Source organism: Mustela putorius, unplaced genomic scaffold (genome assembly GCF_011764305.1).
Source record: "Mustela putorius furo isolate JIRA1106 unplaced genomic scaffold, ASM1176430v1.1 tig00003834_pilon_pilon_pilon, whole genome shotgun sequence".
Classification (NCBI taxonomy): Eukaryota; Metazoa; Chordata; class Mammalia; order Carnivora; family Mustelidae; genus Mustela; species Mustela putorius.
Genome location: NW_025421987.1, coordinates 110065882 through 110086851, shown reverse-complemented (window position 1 = coordinate 110086851; position 20970 = coordinate 110065882). Strand labels below are relative to the sequence as shown.

Below are 20970 nucleotides of genomic sequence, written 5' to 3'. Positions count from 1 at the left end.
TTGTTTTACATCGCCATAAGTTGATGCCACCTTACAATAAACTTAAAATATAACTTTTAAGCGTTCACTAGAGATGACTATCAGGTTTTTAGTGAAATGTTAAAACATGGTTTGATACAGAAGTATCTCTGTAGTTGAGGGGAGTGAAGCCTAAGAAGGCTGAAAAGGGAAGTAAAGATTGGGAAGCTTCTATGTCATTTATTACTAGGATCTAGATCTTGGTGAGTGTTTTCTAGACTTATGTGGAGTTTTTGGGTAAAACTTGCAAATTATTTAATATCCGAGTTATGGTTGGGGAGGGATGTCTTAGAATTTTCATATTATAGATTTGCCTTACTCTCACATTTGTTCCTCTTGCCTAAGTAAGAGCTGATTTAATTCTAAGTTACTCTTACACAGCCTTGCATTTGGTATTTCAAAAAGTTTGTGACGGATGTGAAATTTTGAATAATACTGGCACTGCAGTCATTTCAAAACACTCCCCAACTTTAAATCCCACTACTCACCCTTCTCCCTTTTTAAACTTAGATCAAAAGATTGGTGTAATTAGTGCAAACGTGAGACAAAAATAGCAGTGATGTTATGTGAGGCAAGACTGCCCATGGAAACGTGGACTGAGTAGTACGGTGAGATGAAAGATGTCTTTGGCCCTCAGCTTTGACTGTCTGCATAGAGAAGGGCTGGAGCATCACAGACTTAGGGCTCCTGAGATTGTCTGCTTTTGGATAGTTCAGGGTGGTGGGAAAGGTGTCTGTGAAAGGAGTGCCAGCCACAACTTACTCTTATTTAACAGATGTTCTTTCTAAGCAAACCTACTCCTTAAACCTTTGTAGTAAGCATGTGCTTAAATCCTCAAAGCAGATTTGCTAGCAGTGTATTGTCTTTGGCTTCTTTGGTCATTAAATACTAAAAGTAAAATTATCTTCATCATGAGGCTCAATTATTTTAACTTTTAATGACTGAAAATTATATACTCTTTGGACACACTAATGAGTGTTCTTCATTTTCTTATAAATAAACTGACCTTAGATTTCACATTGAATATTAACATATAAAATTGGGAATATTTAATTGTCAGAATTGTTTAGCCACTATAATTTGACATTATTTAATAAGGGATACACTTTTATTTATTAGGAATATAAACACAAGTAAAGGAAAAAATAAGAACTGGGGCAAATTTTTTTTAAAAGAGATTATTATTAAGTCTAACATGAAATATGTACATAAGAAGATATGTATTTGTGTTTCTTTATAAATGTTTTCTCTTATTATGTTCTGCTATTTTTTTTTTAATAAATAGGAATATCGTTCAGAAAAATCTCTTGAAGAACTGAGTAAACTTATGCCACCAGAATGCCATTGGTATGATCCTTGTTTCTGATTATGGATTTCTACTTTTTTTTCCTCAATTGAAGTATAATTAGTATACAGTGTTATATATATAGTTTCAGGTGTATAATATAATTATTCAGCATTTTATACATGACTTAGTACTCATCACTGTAAGTATACTCTTAATCTGCTTTATCTATTTTACCTATACCCTCACCTATCTTTCCTCTGGTAGCCACCAGATTGTTCTCAGTATTTAGAATCTTTTTTGTTTGTTTATCACTTTCTTCTTTGCTCATTTGTTTTGCTTCTTAAATTCCATATATGAGTAAAGTCATATGGTATTTGTCTTCCTCTGTCTGAATTATTTCACTTAATATGGACCTCTAGGTCCATCTGTGTTGTTGCAAATGGTGAAATCTCATTCTTTATTATGGCTGAGTAATATTCCTGTGTGTGTGTGTATGTGTACGTACACACCACATCTTCTTTATCCATTCATCTATGGATGGAGACTTGGGTTGCTTCCATATCTTGGCTATTGCAAGTAATGCTGCAATAAACTCAGGGATGCATATGTCTGTTTGAATTATGTTTTCATTTACTGGATCATATGGTAATTCTATTTTTGATTTTTTGAGGAATGTCCATGCTGTTTTCCACAGTGGCTGTACCAGTTTACATTCCACCAAACAGTGCATGAAGGTTCCTTCTTCACATCCTCACCAACACTTGTTGTTTCTTGTCTTTTTGATTATAGCCATTCTGATGGATGTAAAGTGATATCTTTTTTTTTTTTAAAAGATTTTGTTTATTTATTTGACAGAGATCGCAAGTAGGTAGAGAGAGGACGAAGCAAGCTCCCTGCTGATACGGGGCTTGATCCCAGGACTCTGGGATCATGATCAAGTTGTAGGACTTTTTATATCTTGGATATTAACCCCTTATTGGATATATTTTTTGCATATATCTTCTCCATTCATTAGGTTGCTTGATCTTGTTGTTTTTGTTGTGGTTTCTTTTGCTGTGCACTAGCTTTTTATTTTCATGTAGTTCCCACATTTAATTTTTGCTTTTGTTTGCCTTGCCTGAGAGTTCATGTCTAGAAGAATGTTTCTGTGGCTGATGTCAAAGAAATTACTACCTGTGTTTTCTTCTAGGTGTTATATAGTTTAGGTCTTAATTTTGAGTGTATTTTTGTGTGTGGTGAAAGAAAGTGGTTTAGTTTCATTCTTTGGCATGTAGCTATATAGTTTTCCCAGTACCACTTACTGAAGAGAATTTTTTTTCTTTTTAAATATTTTATTTATTTGACAGAGAACACAGTGAGAGAGGGAGCACAAATAGGGGGACTGGGAGAGGAAGAAGCAGGCTTCCTGCTGAGCAGGGAGTCCGATGTAGTGCCCGATCCCAGGACCCTGGGATAATGACCTGAGTTGAAGGCAGATTCCTAATGACTGAGCCACCCAGGTGCCTCTAAAGAGACTGTCTTTTCCCCCGTCGTATGTTCTTGCCTCTTTTGTCATAGGTTAATTGACCGCATAAGCATAGATTTATTTCTGGGCTCTATGTTCTGTCCCATTGATCTATGTGTCTGTCTTCCCATTTGTTTGGGTCATCTTCAGTTTCTTTTATCAGTGTTTTATAGTTTTTTGGGTATAGGTCTTTCACCTCTGTGGTTAAGTTTATTCCAGGGTATCTCATTCTTTTTAGTGCAATTTTAAAGGGATTGTTTTCTTAATTTCTCTTTCTGCTTCATCATTATTAGAGCATAGAAATGCAACAGATTTCCCTCTAAACCTACTTTGTTGAGTTTTTGTTGTGAATGGATGTTGTACTTTGTTAAATGCTTTTTCTGTATCTGGTGAGATGATCATATAGTTTTTATCCTTTCTCTTGTTAATGTGATGCATTATATTGATTGATTTTGGGAATATTGAACTACCCTTGCATTCCTAGAATAAATCCCACTTGATCATGGTGAATGATATTTTTAATGTGTTGTTGGATTTGATTTGCTTATATATATATATATATTTTTAATTTTATTTATTTTTTTATTTGACAGAGAGTGATCACAAGTAGGCAGAGAGGCAGGCAGAGACAGAGTGGGAAGCAGGCTCCCCACTGAGCAGAGAGCCCAGTGCAGGGCTTGATCCCAGGACCCTGGGATCATGGAGGGTTTGACCCACTGAGCCACCCAGATGCCCCTTGCTTATATTTTTTTGAGGATCTTTACATCTGTCTTCATCAGAGATAAATGCCTGTAGTTTTTATATTTCATAGTGTATTAATCTGGTTTTTGGTGTCAGGGTAATGCTGGCCTTATATAAGGAATTTGGAAGCTTTTGTCTTCTATTTTGGGAATTGTTTGAGAAGAATAATTATTAACTCTGCTTTAAATGCTGGGTAAAATTCACCTGTGAAGGGCACCTGGATGGCTCAGTTGGTTAAACAACTGCCTTTAGCTCAGGTCATGATCCCAGGGTCCTGGGATTGAGACCCGCATCAGGTTCCCTGCTCAGCTGGGAAGCCTGCTTCTCCCTCTGCCACTCCCCCTGCTGTGTTCTCCTGCTCTCTCTCTGTCAAATAAATAAATAAAATCTTAAAAAAAAAATTCACCTGTGAATCCACCTGGTCCTGGACTTCTACTGGGAATTTCATTACTGGTAATTAGTCTGTTCAATTTTCTTTCTTCCTGATTCAGTCTTGGAAGGCTATATATTTTTAGGAATTTATCCATTTCTTCAAAGTTGTCCAGTTTGTTGGCATGTAATTTGTCATAATATTCTCTTATAATTCTTTGTATTTCTCTGATATTATTATTTTTCCTGCTTTATTTCTGATTTTACTTATTTGAGTCCTCCCTCTTATTTTCTTGAGGAGTCTGGCTAAAGGTTTATCAGTTTTGTTATCTTTTCAAAGAATTGGCTCCTAGTTTTACTGATCTGTTCTATTGTTTTTTGGTCTCCATTTTATTTATTTTGCTCTAATCTTTATTATTTTCTTCCTTCTACTGGCTTTGGCTTTATTCTGCCAATTTTCTTTATTTGAGATTTTTCTTGTTTCTTGAGGTAGGCCTGTATTGCTATGAACTTTCCTCTTAGAAAAATTTTTGCTGTGTCCCAAAGATTTTAGACAGTTGATTTTTTTTTTCTTTTAGAAAATCAGCAAGGAAACAATGACTTTGAGTGACACATTAGACCAAATTGACCTAATATATATATTCAGAACATTCCACCCCAAAACAGTGGAGTACATATTCTTTTCAAGTGCTCATGGAACATTCTTCAGAATAGATCACATATTAGGCCACGGAATAAGTCTCAATAAATTCAAAAAGATTAAAATTTATATCCTGCATCTTTTCTGACCACAATGATATGAAACTGGAAATTGTCACAAGAAAATATCTGGAAAGAACAAAAATGCATGGAAGCTACATGGCATGCTGCTAAAAGAATGGGCCAACCAAGAAATCAGAGGAAATAAAAAAGTACATGGAGACAAATGAAAATGGGTTTTCACTCTTAAAAAAAAAAATGGATAGGAGTAGTCCAGTATACTTTATGGCACCAATTTCTCTAAACATAAGGTAGAAATCATTAGTCCAATGTGAAAAATTCATGTTCTGTTCAGAAATTATAATATTAAAACTTTTAAGTTCTAGTATTGAGATTTTGAGACATCGATTTATTCAACAGAAGCTTTTTTCCCTTGTGTGACTATGTGCTAAGCACTGCTGGGGTTGCAGCGATGCCCAATCAAACAGACCCAGAATAAGGTTGCTTCAGTTTTCACATTTTACATTTGAACGATAACTGGTCATTTTTTCCAATGATTTTTTTTTTGCCATCTGAACATCTTAATTACCAAGAATAGAAAAATAATTGTTTGCTTAGTTTCTTTTTCACTTAGCTTCTTTGTAGTATTAATAATACTACAATGTATTTTTCCTTGCGTGAGTCCACTAGAAAAATTTTTTTTAAATAAGTGGAGTGACTTTCTTTTTTTAGCTGTGGTTGTTTCTGTTTCTGTTACAGTGTACGTGAAGGAAAATTGGAACATACACTTGCTCGAGACCTGGTTCCAGGTGATACAGTTTGCCTTTCTGTTGGGGACAGAGTTCCTGCTGATTTACGCTTGTTTGAGGTAAGTTTGTTGTTTTAATTTCTTTGGGCTGCTGTAATGACATACCATAGCCTGCATCGCTTATAAACAACTGAAGATTATTTCTGATAATTCTGGAGGCTGGGAAATTCAAGATTGAGGGTTCAGCCCAGTTTCATTCTGATGAGGACCCTCCTCTGGTTCATAGCTGGTGCCTTCTTTCTGTCCTTACATGGTGGAAGGGGTAGGATGCTCTGAGGTGGTCTCTTTTATAAGAAGACTAATCCCATTTGTGAGAACTCCACCCTCATTACTTAAGCACATCTTAAAAGTCACACCTCCTAATACCTTATATTTGACAGGATTTCAGCATATAAAGTTGTATATATGGGGACACATATTCAGACCATAGCATTTTGTAATCTGAGAAGTGAAAATACTTGGATGAAGATTGAAGGATAGACATTAGTAATTTTAAGAATTAATGCATAGTTGATTTGGACTCTTGGTTTTCAAGTTTAAAATGTAACATATATAAACATGTCTTCTTTTCTTAAAATATATTTATCTTTACCACAGAGTCTTTTGAGATATCCATTAGTGAATCAGCTGATCTTTATGAAAATGTGTGGTAGGTCTTGTGGGAAACACAAAGATGATGTAATGAGTCCTTCTGATCAGGGAGCTTACTATTTGTGTACATAAATCACTCACCATATAATAAGATAGAACCTGGTAAGTGACTAAGAGAAGTACAAAGAATGGAGTGTCAAAATTTAGAGAAAGGAGTGTTTACTTCTGATTTGAATGAAAATCAGATAATGCCTCAGACAACATGGCCTTGGTGGTGAGAATTGAAGGGCGGTACTAGGCAGAGACGAGGAAGTCCATGAAACAGCATTATTCAGATCACTATGAGTGTCCTACTGTATAGCATAGGGCTAATGGGAATATTTTAAGGGTAGAAAATATATGGTGGAATCAGATTCAGGGAGCTTTGGATGCAAAGCTCTACTTCAGATTTTATTGGTTAGGAATTAGATTTGAAGGTCATATGCAGCTGGCAAATAATCTTACCCGTAATTTGGCCACAGTGTATAGAATAGATTGATGGGCTAGAAAATGGAGTTAGGCACCTGGTTTAGCATGCCAGTCTCATCTACTTTTTGGAATTAACAGGCTGTTCATTAACACCTGTAGAAGTGTAAGTCGTTGAATACTTACTATGTCCCAAAATCTGAGTGTTCTTAGAGGTTATGGAAAGCCTAAAGAAACTTTCTGAATTATAAGAACAGACTTTGTTTAGTCCTGAAGTAATGGCCTTTTTTTTCAAATACTTAAGTTTCTCCCTAGGAAGATACCAGATTGCTTTAATTGGTTAGAAGAAATAATTGATAATATGACAATTATTGGGAATATTGTTAATTTTACTTTATTATTTTCTGCTCTTAGTTTATCTTTTTATATGTATTTTTACTCCTTTCCTCTCCTTTCTAATAGAAATAGAAACTATTCCTAAATACTTTTTTAAATACTTTTAGGAATTCTAAGGTATTCCGAATACTTAGTTTAGGAGAAAACCTTGGATTATTATTCCTTAGAGATTTGGTAGTCTTGTCACTTGATGTAAGTCATCTTCTCTTTCCCTAGAGGGCCCTAATTTGGAGTTTATATCATCATTTATTCTGGAGTCCTATTCTTCTAGTTTAGAAGCAGACCTCAGTAGGGTAGTAAGAAGATGGCGTTTCCCATTATTTGAACATTTTGAGCAGTATAATGACATAGAAACATTAAAACACCATTTGATTTAGCAAAATATTTAGGGTTTTCATTTAAATAAAGGGTTAATTGATCTAAGAATTAATTATTTCAGAATTCATGTGCAAATAGGAAAAAAGACTTAACATTGTCATGTTGCAACTGTAGGGTACCTATCATAAATTTTGAAGGTTCAGATTTTGACTATAAAACTTGCCTGGGCATTATAGTTACAAGTTCAGTGATGTGAGTGCTTCACAACTTTTATTTGGTATTATTTGTTCCTAGGCTGTGTCTTAAGTCAGGTCAGGCTATTGTAATCAAATACCACAGACTGGGTGGGTTGGGAGAGTGATTGGCTCTCTTCTACTTCTTATAAAGCCACTAATCTGATTTTGAGGGCCTCACCCACACAAGCTCATCTAGTTATTTCCCAAGCTAATTACCATAATATTGGAGATTAAAACTTCAACATGAATTTTACTGGGACACAATTCAGTCCATAGCAGGCTGAGGCTGTCATTTGTAAATCTTCTTACAAAGATTAATATTGATAACTTAAGGAATTCTGTATTTTGTTTTCTTACCTGAGTCATTTTCCATAGCCAAGGAATGAACCAGTATGTGTTGATGGCAGTAATCTTACTGTCACAGAATTTTTTTCTCCATCAGTGCCTGTGGTTTTTGATCACATTGGTTCAAAGAGTAGACCAAAGAGTGGTGGGCAGCAAAGCAAGGCTTGAGCAAGGATGAGATCTGAGAGGGTTGCCACTGGAATTTGTAAGGCTAGGGGTTTTTATGAGTTTGTTGACTGGCTGTTTTAACCTAATTAACCCTCCTGTGCCTGTCATTTAATCAGATTTTTGTCACTGGGAAAGGATGGAGGGCTCCTTCCAGGGTGGTTTAAAATCCTTTTTAGTGTGATTTCCTCTTAAGGTGGGGTGGGGGCTGTGGAAGATGGGGTTTGGGATGTGGGGGGTGGGTGGGTGGTGGAAAACCTTGTCCATACCTGCCTACCTGCCTTCCAACCATCCTTCTAAGGCTTAGGAGCCTTAGAGTCACTGGTGGAGCTCGTATAGTAAAACAGAAATGAGCTATGGGTATGTTTTTCAGTTTTTTTTTCTGAGGGCTTTTATTTTAATTTTTAATAGTATTTGAGAAGAGACACCACTGACCCATTAATTGGTCAGACTGTGACTTTAGATGAAGGAGTCTTATAGACCATACCTACATAACTGTACATTTTGCCTTTTTGGAAATGTAGCGTATTTTTCTTATTATTTCAGTAAAGTCTCTATCAATATTTGAACAAAGAATTCTTTGTGAGAGAAAACAATCTAGGAGTCAAAGAAAAAGAGGGTTTCTTTTGTCTATTGAAAATATTTTACTTCTCTCGGGTTTAACTTTTTGACTAAGCCTGAAATGTTACCTGAAATGTAGCAAGTTTTTTCTTTTAGTTGAAGTTCTGAATGAGTAATTCCATGGACACACTTTTTTGTGGCACTTGCTTGTGGGTAGCCTATATCATTTTTTGAAGCTGTCTTTAAGATCTAGACACTGGGGACAATTTCTTTTTTTTTCTTTTTTTAATGTTCTACGTGTGTCAAACTTTTTATTTGTTTATTTATTTGTTCGTTCTTTAAGATTTTATTTATTTATTTGAGAGGGGGAGAGAGAGAGAATGAGCATGAGAAGGGGGGAGGTCAGAGGGAGAAGCAGACTCTTTCCCGAGCAGGGAGCCCTTTGCGGGACTCAGTCTGGCAACTCCAGCATCGTGACCTGAGCTAAAGGCAGTCGCCTAACTAGCTGAGCCACCTAGGTGCCCTATATCAAACTTTTTTTTTTTTTTTTTTTTTTACAGATTTTATTTATTTATTTGACAGACAGAGATCACAAGGAGGCAGAGAAGCAGGCAGAGAGAGAGGAGGAAGCAGGCTCCCCGCTGAGCAGAGAGCCCGATGCGGGGCTCGATCCCAGGTCCCTGGGATCATGACCCGAGCCGAAGGCAGAGGCTTTAACACACTGAGCCACCCAGGCGCCCCACCTATATCAAACTTTTTAAAGAGAACCACCAGTTATATGCCTGAAGGCCAAGAATTATCCATTTTTATGACCCTGGATTTTTAATTGAAAACTGGTTTTCATTTAAATGCGGATCAAAAGATACCTTCACTAGGAGTAAAAGCCTACTTGGGACCTTGTTCAGAAGTCCCAACTTAAAACAAGCCAGTTGGCATTACATAGTGAGCCTTTTAACATCACACATCCATATACTTTGTGATAGTAGTTTAGCTCAGTGAGTAGTTTTTGGTTTCTTTAGAGTTATTCCTTCCTGTTCCTTAGTTCCCAAGTAAAATCCAGTGATGAAGAGCAAAGATCTACTTTTGTTACCTACCAGTAGAAGAAATCAAAGATAGTCTTCTTGACTGAAACTTTACTTTTCTGTAAAGCTCACAGTTTTACCAGTTTTATGCACACTTTTGCTAAGACCCTTCCTCTGAGTTGGGTAATTTCTGTGTAAGAGCGTTCTGATTTCCTGAGTTAAAAAATATATTTTCCATTTACTCAGTGAAAACCTTGATATTCTGGTGAAACTCAGAATCCAGTTTTGTTTGCTATGCTTTTTGAAAAAAAAATTCTTTTCAAGTATTTGCTAGAATATAAGTGCATTTAATGGTATGTTAAATTTACTTATTTTGTTAACGGAGCTAGTTTAGGCAAGGTGTAATGCCTCTTTTTGGAAATTGGTCTATGTTAGGATGTCATTTTAGCCATTCAGTAAATATTTGAGTATTATTTATAGAACTCTGTACCAGGCTTTAGGGCTAGGAAGTGAAAAGATACAATTTGTGCCCTTTCTACTGGGAGAAAGGGCAATTTGCAAACAACTGTGATTCAAAGAATAAAGTGTGTATTATGAATTGACCATATGAGTTTAGGTAAGCCACTTAAGTAGGTCTCTTGTTTTCTCACTGTGACAGAGTTGCCCTAGGGCATTATATCCTAACTTTTGAAGGTACATAGGAATCATCTGGGTTTTGTTTTGGCAGCTCTGGGTTGGGGCCAAGAGTCTGCATTTTTTTTTTTAAAGATTTTACTATTTATTTGACAGAGAAAGCATGAGCACAAGCAGGGGGGGGTGGCAGGCAGAGGGAGAAATAGGCTCCCCACAGAGCAAGGTGATATGGGGCTCAGTTCCAGGAACCTTGGAATCATAACTCGAGCTGCAGGAGATGCTCAAGATGCTCAACCAACTGAGCCACCCAGGTGCCCAAAGAGTTTGCATTCTTAACTAGCTATTAGTTCATGCTAAAAGTGCTGGTTGTGTACCACATATAGAAAGATTAAAAAAAAAACACCACACATAAAAAACTTCACTGAGATGTAATGCACACTCTAAACAATTTACACATTTAAAATCTATCATGTGGTCACTTTCCATATAGTCTGAATTGTGCAACCATCACCACAGTGTTAATTGTAGAACATTTTTATCACTTCCCAAAGAACACCTTCACCTTTTAGTAGTCTGTATGTCCTTTCCCCTGCCCCAGTGTCTGGTAGGCACTAATTTGCTTGCTCTGTCTGTATACATGTACCTATTCTGGACATTTCATTATAAATGGAATTAAATACTATGTAGTCTTTTGTGTCTGTCTTCCTTTAGTTAACACCTCAGGATTCATCCATATTGTAGCACATACCAATATTTCATTGCTTTTTATTGCCAAATAGTATTCCATTGTACGTATATACTATTCAGTTATAAATCCATTTACATTTAAAGTGATTTTTTTTATAAGTTTTTTTTTTAAGATTTTATTTATTTATTTGACAGAGATCACAAGCAGGCAGAGAGGCAGGCAGAGAGAGAGAGAGAGAGGAGGAAGCAGGCTCCCTGCTGAGCAGAGAGCCTGATGCGGGACTTGATCCCAGGCTCCTGGGATCATGACCTGAGCCGAAGGCAGTGGCTTTAACCCACTGAGCCACCCAGGCGCCCCACATTTAAATTGATTATTGATAGAGGACTTTATTAGGCCATTTTGCTATTTGTTTTCTTTCTTTCTTTCTTTCTTTTTTTTTTTTTTAGATTTTATTTATTTGACAGAAAGCAAGAGAGCACAGGCAGGGGGAGCAGCAGAGGAAGAAAGAGAAGCAGGCCCCCCACTGAGCAGGGATCCTGATGTGGGGCTTGGTCCCAGGACCCTGGGATCATGACCGGAGCTGAAGGCAGTCGTTTAACCAACTGAGCTACCCAGGCACCCCTCCTATTTGTTTTCTGTATGTGTTATATTTTTTCCTCACTTTCTCTAATCTCTCCTTTTGTGTGTGTGTTTGAGGTTTTTAAAAAATACACTTTGATTACCTCCTGAATTTTTTTCTGTACACTTTTTACATATTTCCTTGGTGGTTATGATGTGGATTTCAGTTACCATCCTAAATTTATGGACGCCTGGGTGGCTTAGGTATTTAAATGTCTGCTTTCAGCTCAGGTCATGATCCCGGCATCCTGGGATCAAGCCCAATGTTTGGCTGTCTACTTAGTGGGGAGTCCACTTCTCTCTGCCTGCCACTCTGCCTTTTTGTGCGCTTGCATTCACACTTGCTGTCTCTCTGACAAATAAATAGATTAAAAAAAAAAAAATCCTAAATTTAGAACTGTGGTTTGAATTCATGCCAACTTTTCTCACTAGCATGCAAAAACTTAGCCTCCTATACAGCTTACTTTGCCTCTACCTTAATGTTGTTATCACGAACTTTATTTTTATGCATTCTGTGCCTACCAGCCATATATTTCTAAGCACATTATATATATCAGGAAATATAGAGGAGTCACAAAGTCAAAATAAAATAATGATTGCATTTCTATTTCCATGTGTAGTTGTGTTTACTGGAGTTTATTTCTTCATATGGTTTTGAGTTACTTTCTGATCTCCGATTGTTTTAGCTTGAAAGACTATTTCAGCATTTCTTGTGGGGCATGTCTGCTAGCAATGAATTATCTTAACTCTTGTTTACGTGGGAATGTTTTAATTTTTCTTCATTTTTGAAAGATAGTTTTGCTGGATGTAGGCTTCTTTTTGGTCTTTTTTTTTTTTTTTTTTTTTTTATATAGCACTTTAGATATGTCTTGGTTCTAGCCTCCATGGTTGCCAATAAGAAATGGGCTGCTAATCTTATTGAGTATGTGATGAGTTCCTTCATCTTTGCTGTTTTCAGGATTGTGTCTTTGTCTTTCAACAGTTTGATTACATCTGTCAATCTAGATGGCTTTAAATTTTTTACTATTTGGAGTTTATTGAGCTTCTTTGATATATAGATTCGTGTCTTTTATTAAATTTGGGAACTTTTCATTCCATTATCTTTACAAATATTCTTTCTGCCCATTTCACCCCCCCCCCCACACTGACTACATTATACTTATATTGGTGTGTTTGATGATGTCTCACAGGTACCTCAAGTTCTGTTCATTTTTCTTATTTTTTCTCCTCTCTGTCCTTTAGACTGATTAATTTCAGTTTCTGTCTTTTTGTTTGCTTATTTTTTCCCCTGTCCTTGTTCAGATCTGCTATTGAACCCCTCCAGGGAACTTATCATTTCAATTGTACTTTCAGCATCAGGATTTCTGTTTGTTTTCTTTTTATGTTTTCTTTCTCTCAGGCGGTACAGGTGGTAGTCTTTTTTTTTTAATTAATTGTTTTCCTGATTTCCTTTAGTTCTTTGTTCATGATTTTCTTTGGTTTACTGAGCATATATAAAACAGTGATTTAAAGTCTTTCTGGTAAAGTCCAGTGTCTGGCCTTGCTGAGGGATGATTTTATTTTTGTCAGTTCATTTTTTTCCTGTGAATAGGTCATTCTTTTGGGTTTTTTTGTATTTATAATTTTTTGTTGAGAACTTTATATTTTTTTTGAATGTTGTGCTGTCATAATTCTGTACATTAAATTCTACACTTCCTCAAGGTTTTTATTTTTTATTTTCTTTATTGTTGAGAGTTGCAGTGTTTGAATTTGTTTAGTGACTTTTTTTTAAAAAAAAGTTACAATCCCCACCCCTCCCACCCCCCCCCCTTGCACCGGCCAAAGACTGTATTCCTTTTTGCATGTGGTCACTGATATTTCTGTTCCGTTATTTCGACAGTCAGCTTTATCTTTGCCGATTCAAAGAGGAAAAATAGTTACTACTCTCTTGGTCTTTTTAACTTGTCTTTGAGTTGTGGCATTTCTTGATCATTGAACCTAGGCTATCTCCAAACCTGCCTTCACCTTTACCTGCTTGTGCCAAATCCACAGATCTGTCATAGTGCAAGTGTAGGGTCTTCTCAGGTCTTTCTGAGCACACATATGGTTATAGGCATCCATTTTGCACTCTTTCTTCCCTGGTATATGTGGCAGCCCTTCCAAGCTCATTTTCTCTCACAAAATTTCATCTTTGGCTTCTTTCTTCCCAGTCTTTTGGTTGTGTCTGCTACTTGCTTTATTCCTAGTCCCTTGCCTATTAGTATATGTCCTTAATCCTTTGGCAGACAGCCAAAAAGTCACTGTAGTTGCATTGGAGTGGAGTGGTGAAATAAATAATAGCCTCTGCACCAGTCCCCCAGGGAACTGCCAGACAGGTTAAAACACAGAAGTATAGTCTTTTTAAGAACAAGATCTTTTTTAGCCCCAACTGCTAGTAAGCTGTGACAGGAAGACATGCATCTGTCCCCACAGCCAGTACTGCTTCTCTGGGTGATTGGCATGTTAGACAGGTAAACAAAAATGCCACAGGACCTTCTTACCAAAATTCAGCTGCCTTTTTCTTCATTAAACACTTCCTTGGTTGTTTTAAGCTTTTGGTTCAAGAGTTGATTCTCTCATTTTTTTGCGAGTCTATGATTGTTTTAGTAGAGGGACCAATTCTTTGAGTGCCCTATTCACAAGTTTTTATATCAACTTTAGTGTATTTTTTTGATAGGCCACCTTGATAAATAGATTTACAGTGTGTTGCTCCCCCTCTTATTGTAATTTATTACTGAAACTTTGGTTTTAAAAATTTCTGAATTATTAAACATGTACAGACTTGTTAAAAGGAAGCATTTTTAAAATTAGCTGTCAAATGAAATTGAGTAGAATATTGGTGAAGGTATATAGTATATTCGTGGAATTTAGAAACATTCCTGTTTACTAAAAACTGTTCGGGGTAATCACTCATTTTGGCTTTGGGAAGGATGTATATTTCTGAAGTCGTATTGTCATTATTCAGTTTGGAAAACCCATCCATATGTAGAGCACTGGGAATGTTAATTCTCTTAGACTGTATAAGCTTGAGCTGTGCTTATTAGTGTTTTGTTGTCCGATTCTTTATAGATCATTGGTTAAAAAGCAGGGTGAGCTGAGGAATGCTATTTATGTTTACAATGTTGAAGAGAAGACTTTTTTTCTCATTAAGTCACTAGAATATAAAAAGACATTATGGGAGGGTTTGCTTTAAGATTCTCAATTCATATGAGTAGGAAAGGACTGTTGCAAAAGTAGGTCCCTTTTTTGAAATTTGGTTTCTTTAAGTAGTCTTAGCGAAATCATTGTTAACCAAATACTGGTCTTTAAGTTATTAGCAACTTGATCAAGTTGAATCTGTCTACCACTTAAGTCAGAAAGTTAACAGTTCATGTAAATATTTACCATGGGGTAAAATCCATTTCATATAGGCCTTTTTAATAATTTATAACACTTGGTTGTGATGCAGGTAGGTTGGATCCAAGAACCCAGGGAATGCTCCTACAGGTGCAGCCAAGAGGGTTCTTGGCTTCATGTGGGATAGAAATCAAATACGAGTAGGAGAAAGTGAAAATAGAGTTTATTGAATAGTGTGAGTGACAGAAAATAGCAGGAGGGGTGTCTGGGAGACTTGAAAAGGAGAAGCGAATGCATCTTGGTGTTGCTTGGGATTAGGGGTTTATATTGAAAGAGGTCTAAGGTACATGTTCTTCAGGAATCCTGGGTAGGGTCTAATCAAAGGTGAATGTCAGGTGAGCAATAGGTGTTATTCCATAAATGACCAAAGTAGTGGGTGTTGATGCCAGGGTCAGCTGAGGTTTGTTCAAAGAACATGTTCAAGATCTGGCTCTTGGATGTTGTTAGGTGTTAGGTACCTAGGACAAAACTCAGAGAGTGATTAACTTTCTCACTTCCCCCTTTAAATGGGAATATAGCTTCTTTAGCTGATTCAGAAACAGAATACAGAACACAAGTAAATGAGGCCTAACAGAAAAATAGTGGAGATGAAGCCTTTCTAAAATGGAGTCCCTTCAGTTTCCCTACTTTAGTTGGTTAGACTTAGATTGCTAATAACTAGAGCTCATGAAGAAGTTTTTTTTTTTTTTTTTTTTTTTTTTTTTTAAGATTTTATTTATTTATTTGACAGAGAGAGATCACAAGTAGGCAGAGAGGCAGGCAGAGAGAGAGAGGAGGAAGCAGGCTCCCCGCTGAGCAGAGAGCCCGACGCGGGACTCGATCCCAGGACCCTGAGATCATGACCTGAGCCGAAGGCAGCGGCTTAACCCACTGAGCCACCCAGGCGCCCTCATGAAGAAGTTTTAATTACATTTTCCTTCATTTGGATAAACAGTAAGAGGAATCTTAATTTTTGTGACCAAAAGAAAGAAATTTTGTCCTGATCAGACAACTGCGGATGATTAGTTTGGAATTTTTTTCTGGGGAAAGAAAGCCATTTCTGATTTTCTTTTAATTCTGGACTAGAGAGGTAACTGATTTAGTAGCATGCAGTATACGAAACCTTTCTTTAGTTTAATAACTTATTTGTAGTTGTTGATTGTTCCATATTAACTGTAATTTTTTTAAGCATTCATTTTTTGCTTTTTAGGAAAATTTATGTGACTTTGGCTTTTAGTTTCTTTCTCCCTAATATTTTATAGGAATAATCCTTTGAAGTTGTTCAACCAGTTTTATTCTGTAGATGTTAAATATTCAGATATGGATTATATATATACGTCTTGATTCTTATTTATATTCTGACTCTTGAACTGTATTGTCTCTTATTCACACCTCCAGTAGAGTACCTGAAGAATAATATAGAGAAAGTGAAACATAATCAGTTTCCCTATTTATTAACAGCTCTATTGAAGGTTTAACATTTAAACTTCTGGCTAGAAGGCATGGAATTGGCTGGTTCTTTGATTTCATTTTATCCTACTCATTTATCATTCTCATAAATGCAATGGAAAAATAAATGCCTCTAATATCTTTGTTCTCAAAATGAATTAAATTGTGACTTTGTTAAACTGTAATAGGCTTGCCTAATTCATTAAATACCACCTTCTTAGAAATGACTTTCTTTCCTTCCCTCAAAACTATTTCCTGCGGAAACTCTTGTAATCACTTTAAGAGAAAATACATTGTAACTTAGAAAATAGTCTGGCTCAGGGCATCTGGCTGGCTCAGTTGGAAGAGCATGCAACTCTTGATCTTGGGGTCTTGAGTTCAAGCCCCACGTTGGATGTAGAAATTACTTAAGAAAAGTTTAAAAAGATATTCTTGTTCAACAGATAGCTGAGATCTGTGCAGTTTGCTACATTGTATGATTTGGACAAATTTTATTGATAATGTATTATATTTTTTTTAATTAAAGTAAACTTTAGGCCTAATGTGGGGCTCAAATTCAAGACCCTGATGTTGGTAGTCATGTGCTCTATTGATTGAGCCAGCCAGGTGCCCCATTGATAATATATTCTTAATTTTTTTAAAAAGATTTTATTTATTTATTTGACAGAAAGAGAGATCACAAATAGGCAGAGAGGCAGGCAGAGAGAGAGAGGGGGAAGCAGGCTCCCTGCTGAGCAGAGAGCCCCATGCGGGACTCGATCCCAGGACCCTGAGATCATGACCTGAGCCGAAGGCAGAGGCTTAACCCACTGAGCCACCCAGGTGCCCTATTCTTAATTTTTAAATACATTTATAAATTAACAAATTATAGATTTATATATAATACAAATATGTACACACACATATAAAATAAAGATCTAAAGCTCCTTTTTTCCCCCACCTCAGTTTCTACACTAGACAGAGCTGACTGCTATTGTGCTAAAAATAATCTCTTTCTTGTAGAAAAACCTGATTTGAACAAAAATTCCTATTAAATGGTTATTGAACTGCTAAGGTTGACACTGAAGAGCGAGGTCACTGACAGAGCCAATAAAGCTATGCTTTTCTTCCCTTTTTAAAAAATCAGATTATTTTCATATTCTTTGTTCTGATAGACAGCCACCAAGTGTATTTGTCAGTGTTTAAGATTTATGTCTAAAATAGAAAATCTTCAGTGGAAAAACATTAATTTTGCCTTTCCCAGAGAGGAGTAGTTCTGGAGATCATCACTGTGTATGATATAGTACAGGGCCTGGCATTAATAAATATTTTTTAAGTGAATGAATTAAGGAAATTGATCAAGCTAAAATTTAGTTTTACTGTATGGATGGGGAGAATCCATGAGCCAATTTTTAATATTTCTTTTCTATGACATATTTATGCTCATGAAAAAATGAGCCATTTAAAAAGATGAAATTTATTATTTCCACCTCTTTACCATACTCTCCAAAACACCCAGCGGGATTTCAAGTTTAGAGTATTTTGCGTATAGTTTGAGCTGTCAGTCAAGAGGCCTAATTGAGAACACCAGCTCAGTTTATAATAACAGCATGACTATAGTCATTTAACTGCTCTGGGTTCATTTCCTTATTTATTTTCTAGGTTCTATCTCAGTGCCTAGTACATAGGTAGTCAGTAAACGTATTTTGGGTGAGCAAATTAATCTGTAAAATGAGTAAAATCATGCACTGGGTCCTAGTTTCTCAAAGTACCCTAAAGACCCTAGACTGAGAGGTTCTAGAATAAAATGGATCAAAGAAATTTGTGACACTCTATTCCATTGATTCCCAAAGTTAAATATGCCTCAGAATCACCTGGAGAGCTTATAAATAATCTTGTAGGTTTACCCTCTGACCTCCATATTTGAAGTAGGGTAGTGAATTTCTAACAAGTTCTGAGGAGGTAGGGAGAGGTGATGCTGGTTATGCTGGTCCTGCTGTGACCAAACTTTGACAGCTCCTTTTGTATCTGTATTCCAGTTGAGGTGATTCACACTAACCTGTTGAAGGTTTAACGAAGCACTACCTAAGTAGGGGAAGCTGTTAACTCTTAACTCAGTTATTTCTAAAACTTATTTGACTTTATTTATTTATTTATTTTAAAATTTATTTTATACTGCTTGCACTTTATAGTTCCCATTCTGTGTGTGTGAGAGAGAGGGAGAGAGAGAGTCATCTATCACATTATACTCAATGTCTGTGAACATCCTTGGAACTATTTTTCTCTGGGTCATACTTTCAGAAACAAAGCCAGGTTACATGTGTAGTGTTTTCCACATATAAAATGATGATTTTATTTGTTTGTTTTTGGCATGCTATGATAGGTGAAAACTTACTTATGCTAGGAGTGAAACTCAGAATTGAATCCTCTTGCACAGATGGAAGAGAGTATGATATTTGTGATCTACATGGAAGCATTTATGTACATTTTTTATTTTTTTGCTGACATACATTTTGGATAAATTTAAGGATGTATATAGCAAGCAAAGTTTCATGAAAATTGACCCCAAAATGATGAAATGATTTCTCTCTCAGTACTCTTTATATCTTTTATTCGTATTTCTCTTCTGGATGTCTGCTTTTAAATCTGCCAAACACATTTTCATAACTTCAGTTATGGCAAAATTAGGAAGTAATATTTTATCATGAGAATTATTTTCTCCAGATAGTCTCAGCTAGTGTTCCTTTAGTTGTATTTTGAAATTTAAGCTAATCTTGTCTCCCAGTATAGCATTCTGTTTTGCATGCTGGATTTTGTTGACTTCACTGCATATTTTAAATATGGTTGTACTTATTCTGGTCTTCTTAGAGTAATGGATATAATAAAAGATTTGGGTAATTATCAGAAAGGGGATATTTGAGAAAGAAGTGATGGTTACAAACTCTTCAGATATTAAGTGTATCACAGGGAGTCTTCAGACTTGAACTTAATGGAGTACTTTATGTTCTCCAAGGCTGTGGATCTTTCCATTGATGAGTCCAGCTTAACAGGAGAGACAACACCTTGTTCTAAAGTGACTGCTCCTCAGCCGGCTGCAACTAATGGGGATCTTGCATCAAGAAGTAACATTGCCTTCATGGGAACCCTGGTCAGATGTGGCAAAGCAAAGGTAACTCTTTTCTCTTGTTTTGAAAGTGGCAATTCCTTTGTTGTCGACCTTTCTTTTTAGTTCAATTTTGCTAATTTTATGTGGCTCTTTTAAAAATAGATGACAAAGAAATGACAGAATTGAACCTAACCCATAGCCACTGTTTGTAAGACGAAGGAGGACCTGTGTCCCTGAGGGGTAGTATGTCCATATTTCTGCCATTTGTCAGATAATGGAGCCTTTAGAAAACATAGTCCTCAGTATCTGTTTTTTTTTTTTTTTTTAAAAACTTAGAAACAGTGGCACATGGATATGTTCATTACTAGCTAAATAAAATTTTAATTTGTGGTAATGGTACTGGCTATCATCTTCTGATGATATATCATTCACCTATTGATGGATTTTTAAGTATTTGGCAGTGGATGATAATAAAGATCCTTATATTTCACAAATATAAAAGACATGATTCAGTAGTATTTGAGGGGGAAAAGAAACTACATTATATGTCTCTCTTGAGTTTAAGACAGTTTTGAATTTCAGATATTTTAATATAGTTAAAGAATAGGCCTCAGAATTGGGTCAAAACTTTTTATAGTAAGGCATAAGTACTAGTGATCTATAGTAATATTACTAAGTTAATTTACTAAGGGAACCTTGGATATGTGTGTTAGTCATCCTGACTGTGGGCAAGGCTTTGGAGAAAGTGAATGAGAAGTGTTTTTTTTTTTAAATTTAATTAATTAATTAATTTTAAATTTATTTATTTTGGCTTTAGAGAAGTGATTCTATCTGAATGTAAACATATTTTCCTGTTTTTCTCCTTTAGGGTATTGTCATTGGAACAGGAGAAAATTCTGAATTTGGAGAGGTTTTTAAAATGATGCAAGCAGAAGAAGTAAGTACTTTGTTAATGATTTTTTTTTTTTTTGTTAATGATGTTTTAATTTCACATCTGAAGTTCTCTATTTTAAGTACAGGAACAGAAAATATTGGTGAATTATTTTATTTACTATTGAAAGTAGTATTTTATTCAGAATATCACTCAGATGTCTTTGTTTAAAACATAATTGGAAAGACTGTATTTAAAAGGGCTTGAATTGACATTGTTGATAGGCTGAAACATTTTGATCTTCATGGTTTGTAGGGGAAAAAGGTTTATGGACAATTATTTATAGGGCCTATTCTTTTTAGAAATTAGCTTTAAACTAATTTTAAAAAATTTTCTAAATAGTATATTAGTCTTCTACCAAAACTACCAACTTCATTTAATTCCAAGTAATGGGGAGAAAAGATTGTAAAGTAAAATAACCTCGAAAATATTCTTGTTTAAGCATACTGAAGATTAGTTCTCTCATTGAAAATACTTTCTTATATATAAAAAAAGTTGCATTCTACAAATGTCATATTCTCCTGAGATCATCTGGATTTCTCAGGTAACCTGCCAAGATTATATGTGATGCAGTGTATAAAACCATTCCGAGAAGCTTGGCAGTGAGGGGAGTGCTAGAGAAGGGAGTTAGCTGATCAGGGAGCCAG

At 35.8% G+C, this 20970-nt stretch overlaps 1 protein-coding gene across 7 annotated transcripts in view; it reads left to right on the top strand.

Moving 5' to 3' along the window:
- The window catches only part of ATP2C1 (ATPase secretory pathway Ca2+ transporting 1), a 182851-nt gene that overhangs the window by 85206 nt on the left and 76675 nt on the right, over positions 1-20970 (top strand). For all 7 annotated transcript variants that reach the window (XR_006609236.1, XM_013061420.2, XM_013061421.2 and 4 more), the window contains 4 exons: positions 1304-1365; positions 5379-5487; positions 19300-19455; positions 20261-20329. Coding sequence is in view for 6 of the 7 variants with exons in the window: in XM_013061420.2 (XP_012916874.1) it covers positions 1304-1365; positions 5379-5487; positions 19300-19455; positions 20261-20329 (396 nt within the window). In the remaining variant the exon portion in view is untranslated. The remainder of the gene's footprint in view (positions 1-1303; positions 1366-5378; positions 5488-19299; positions 19456-20260; positions 20330-20970) is intronic.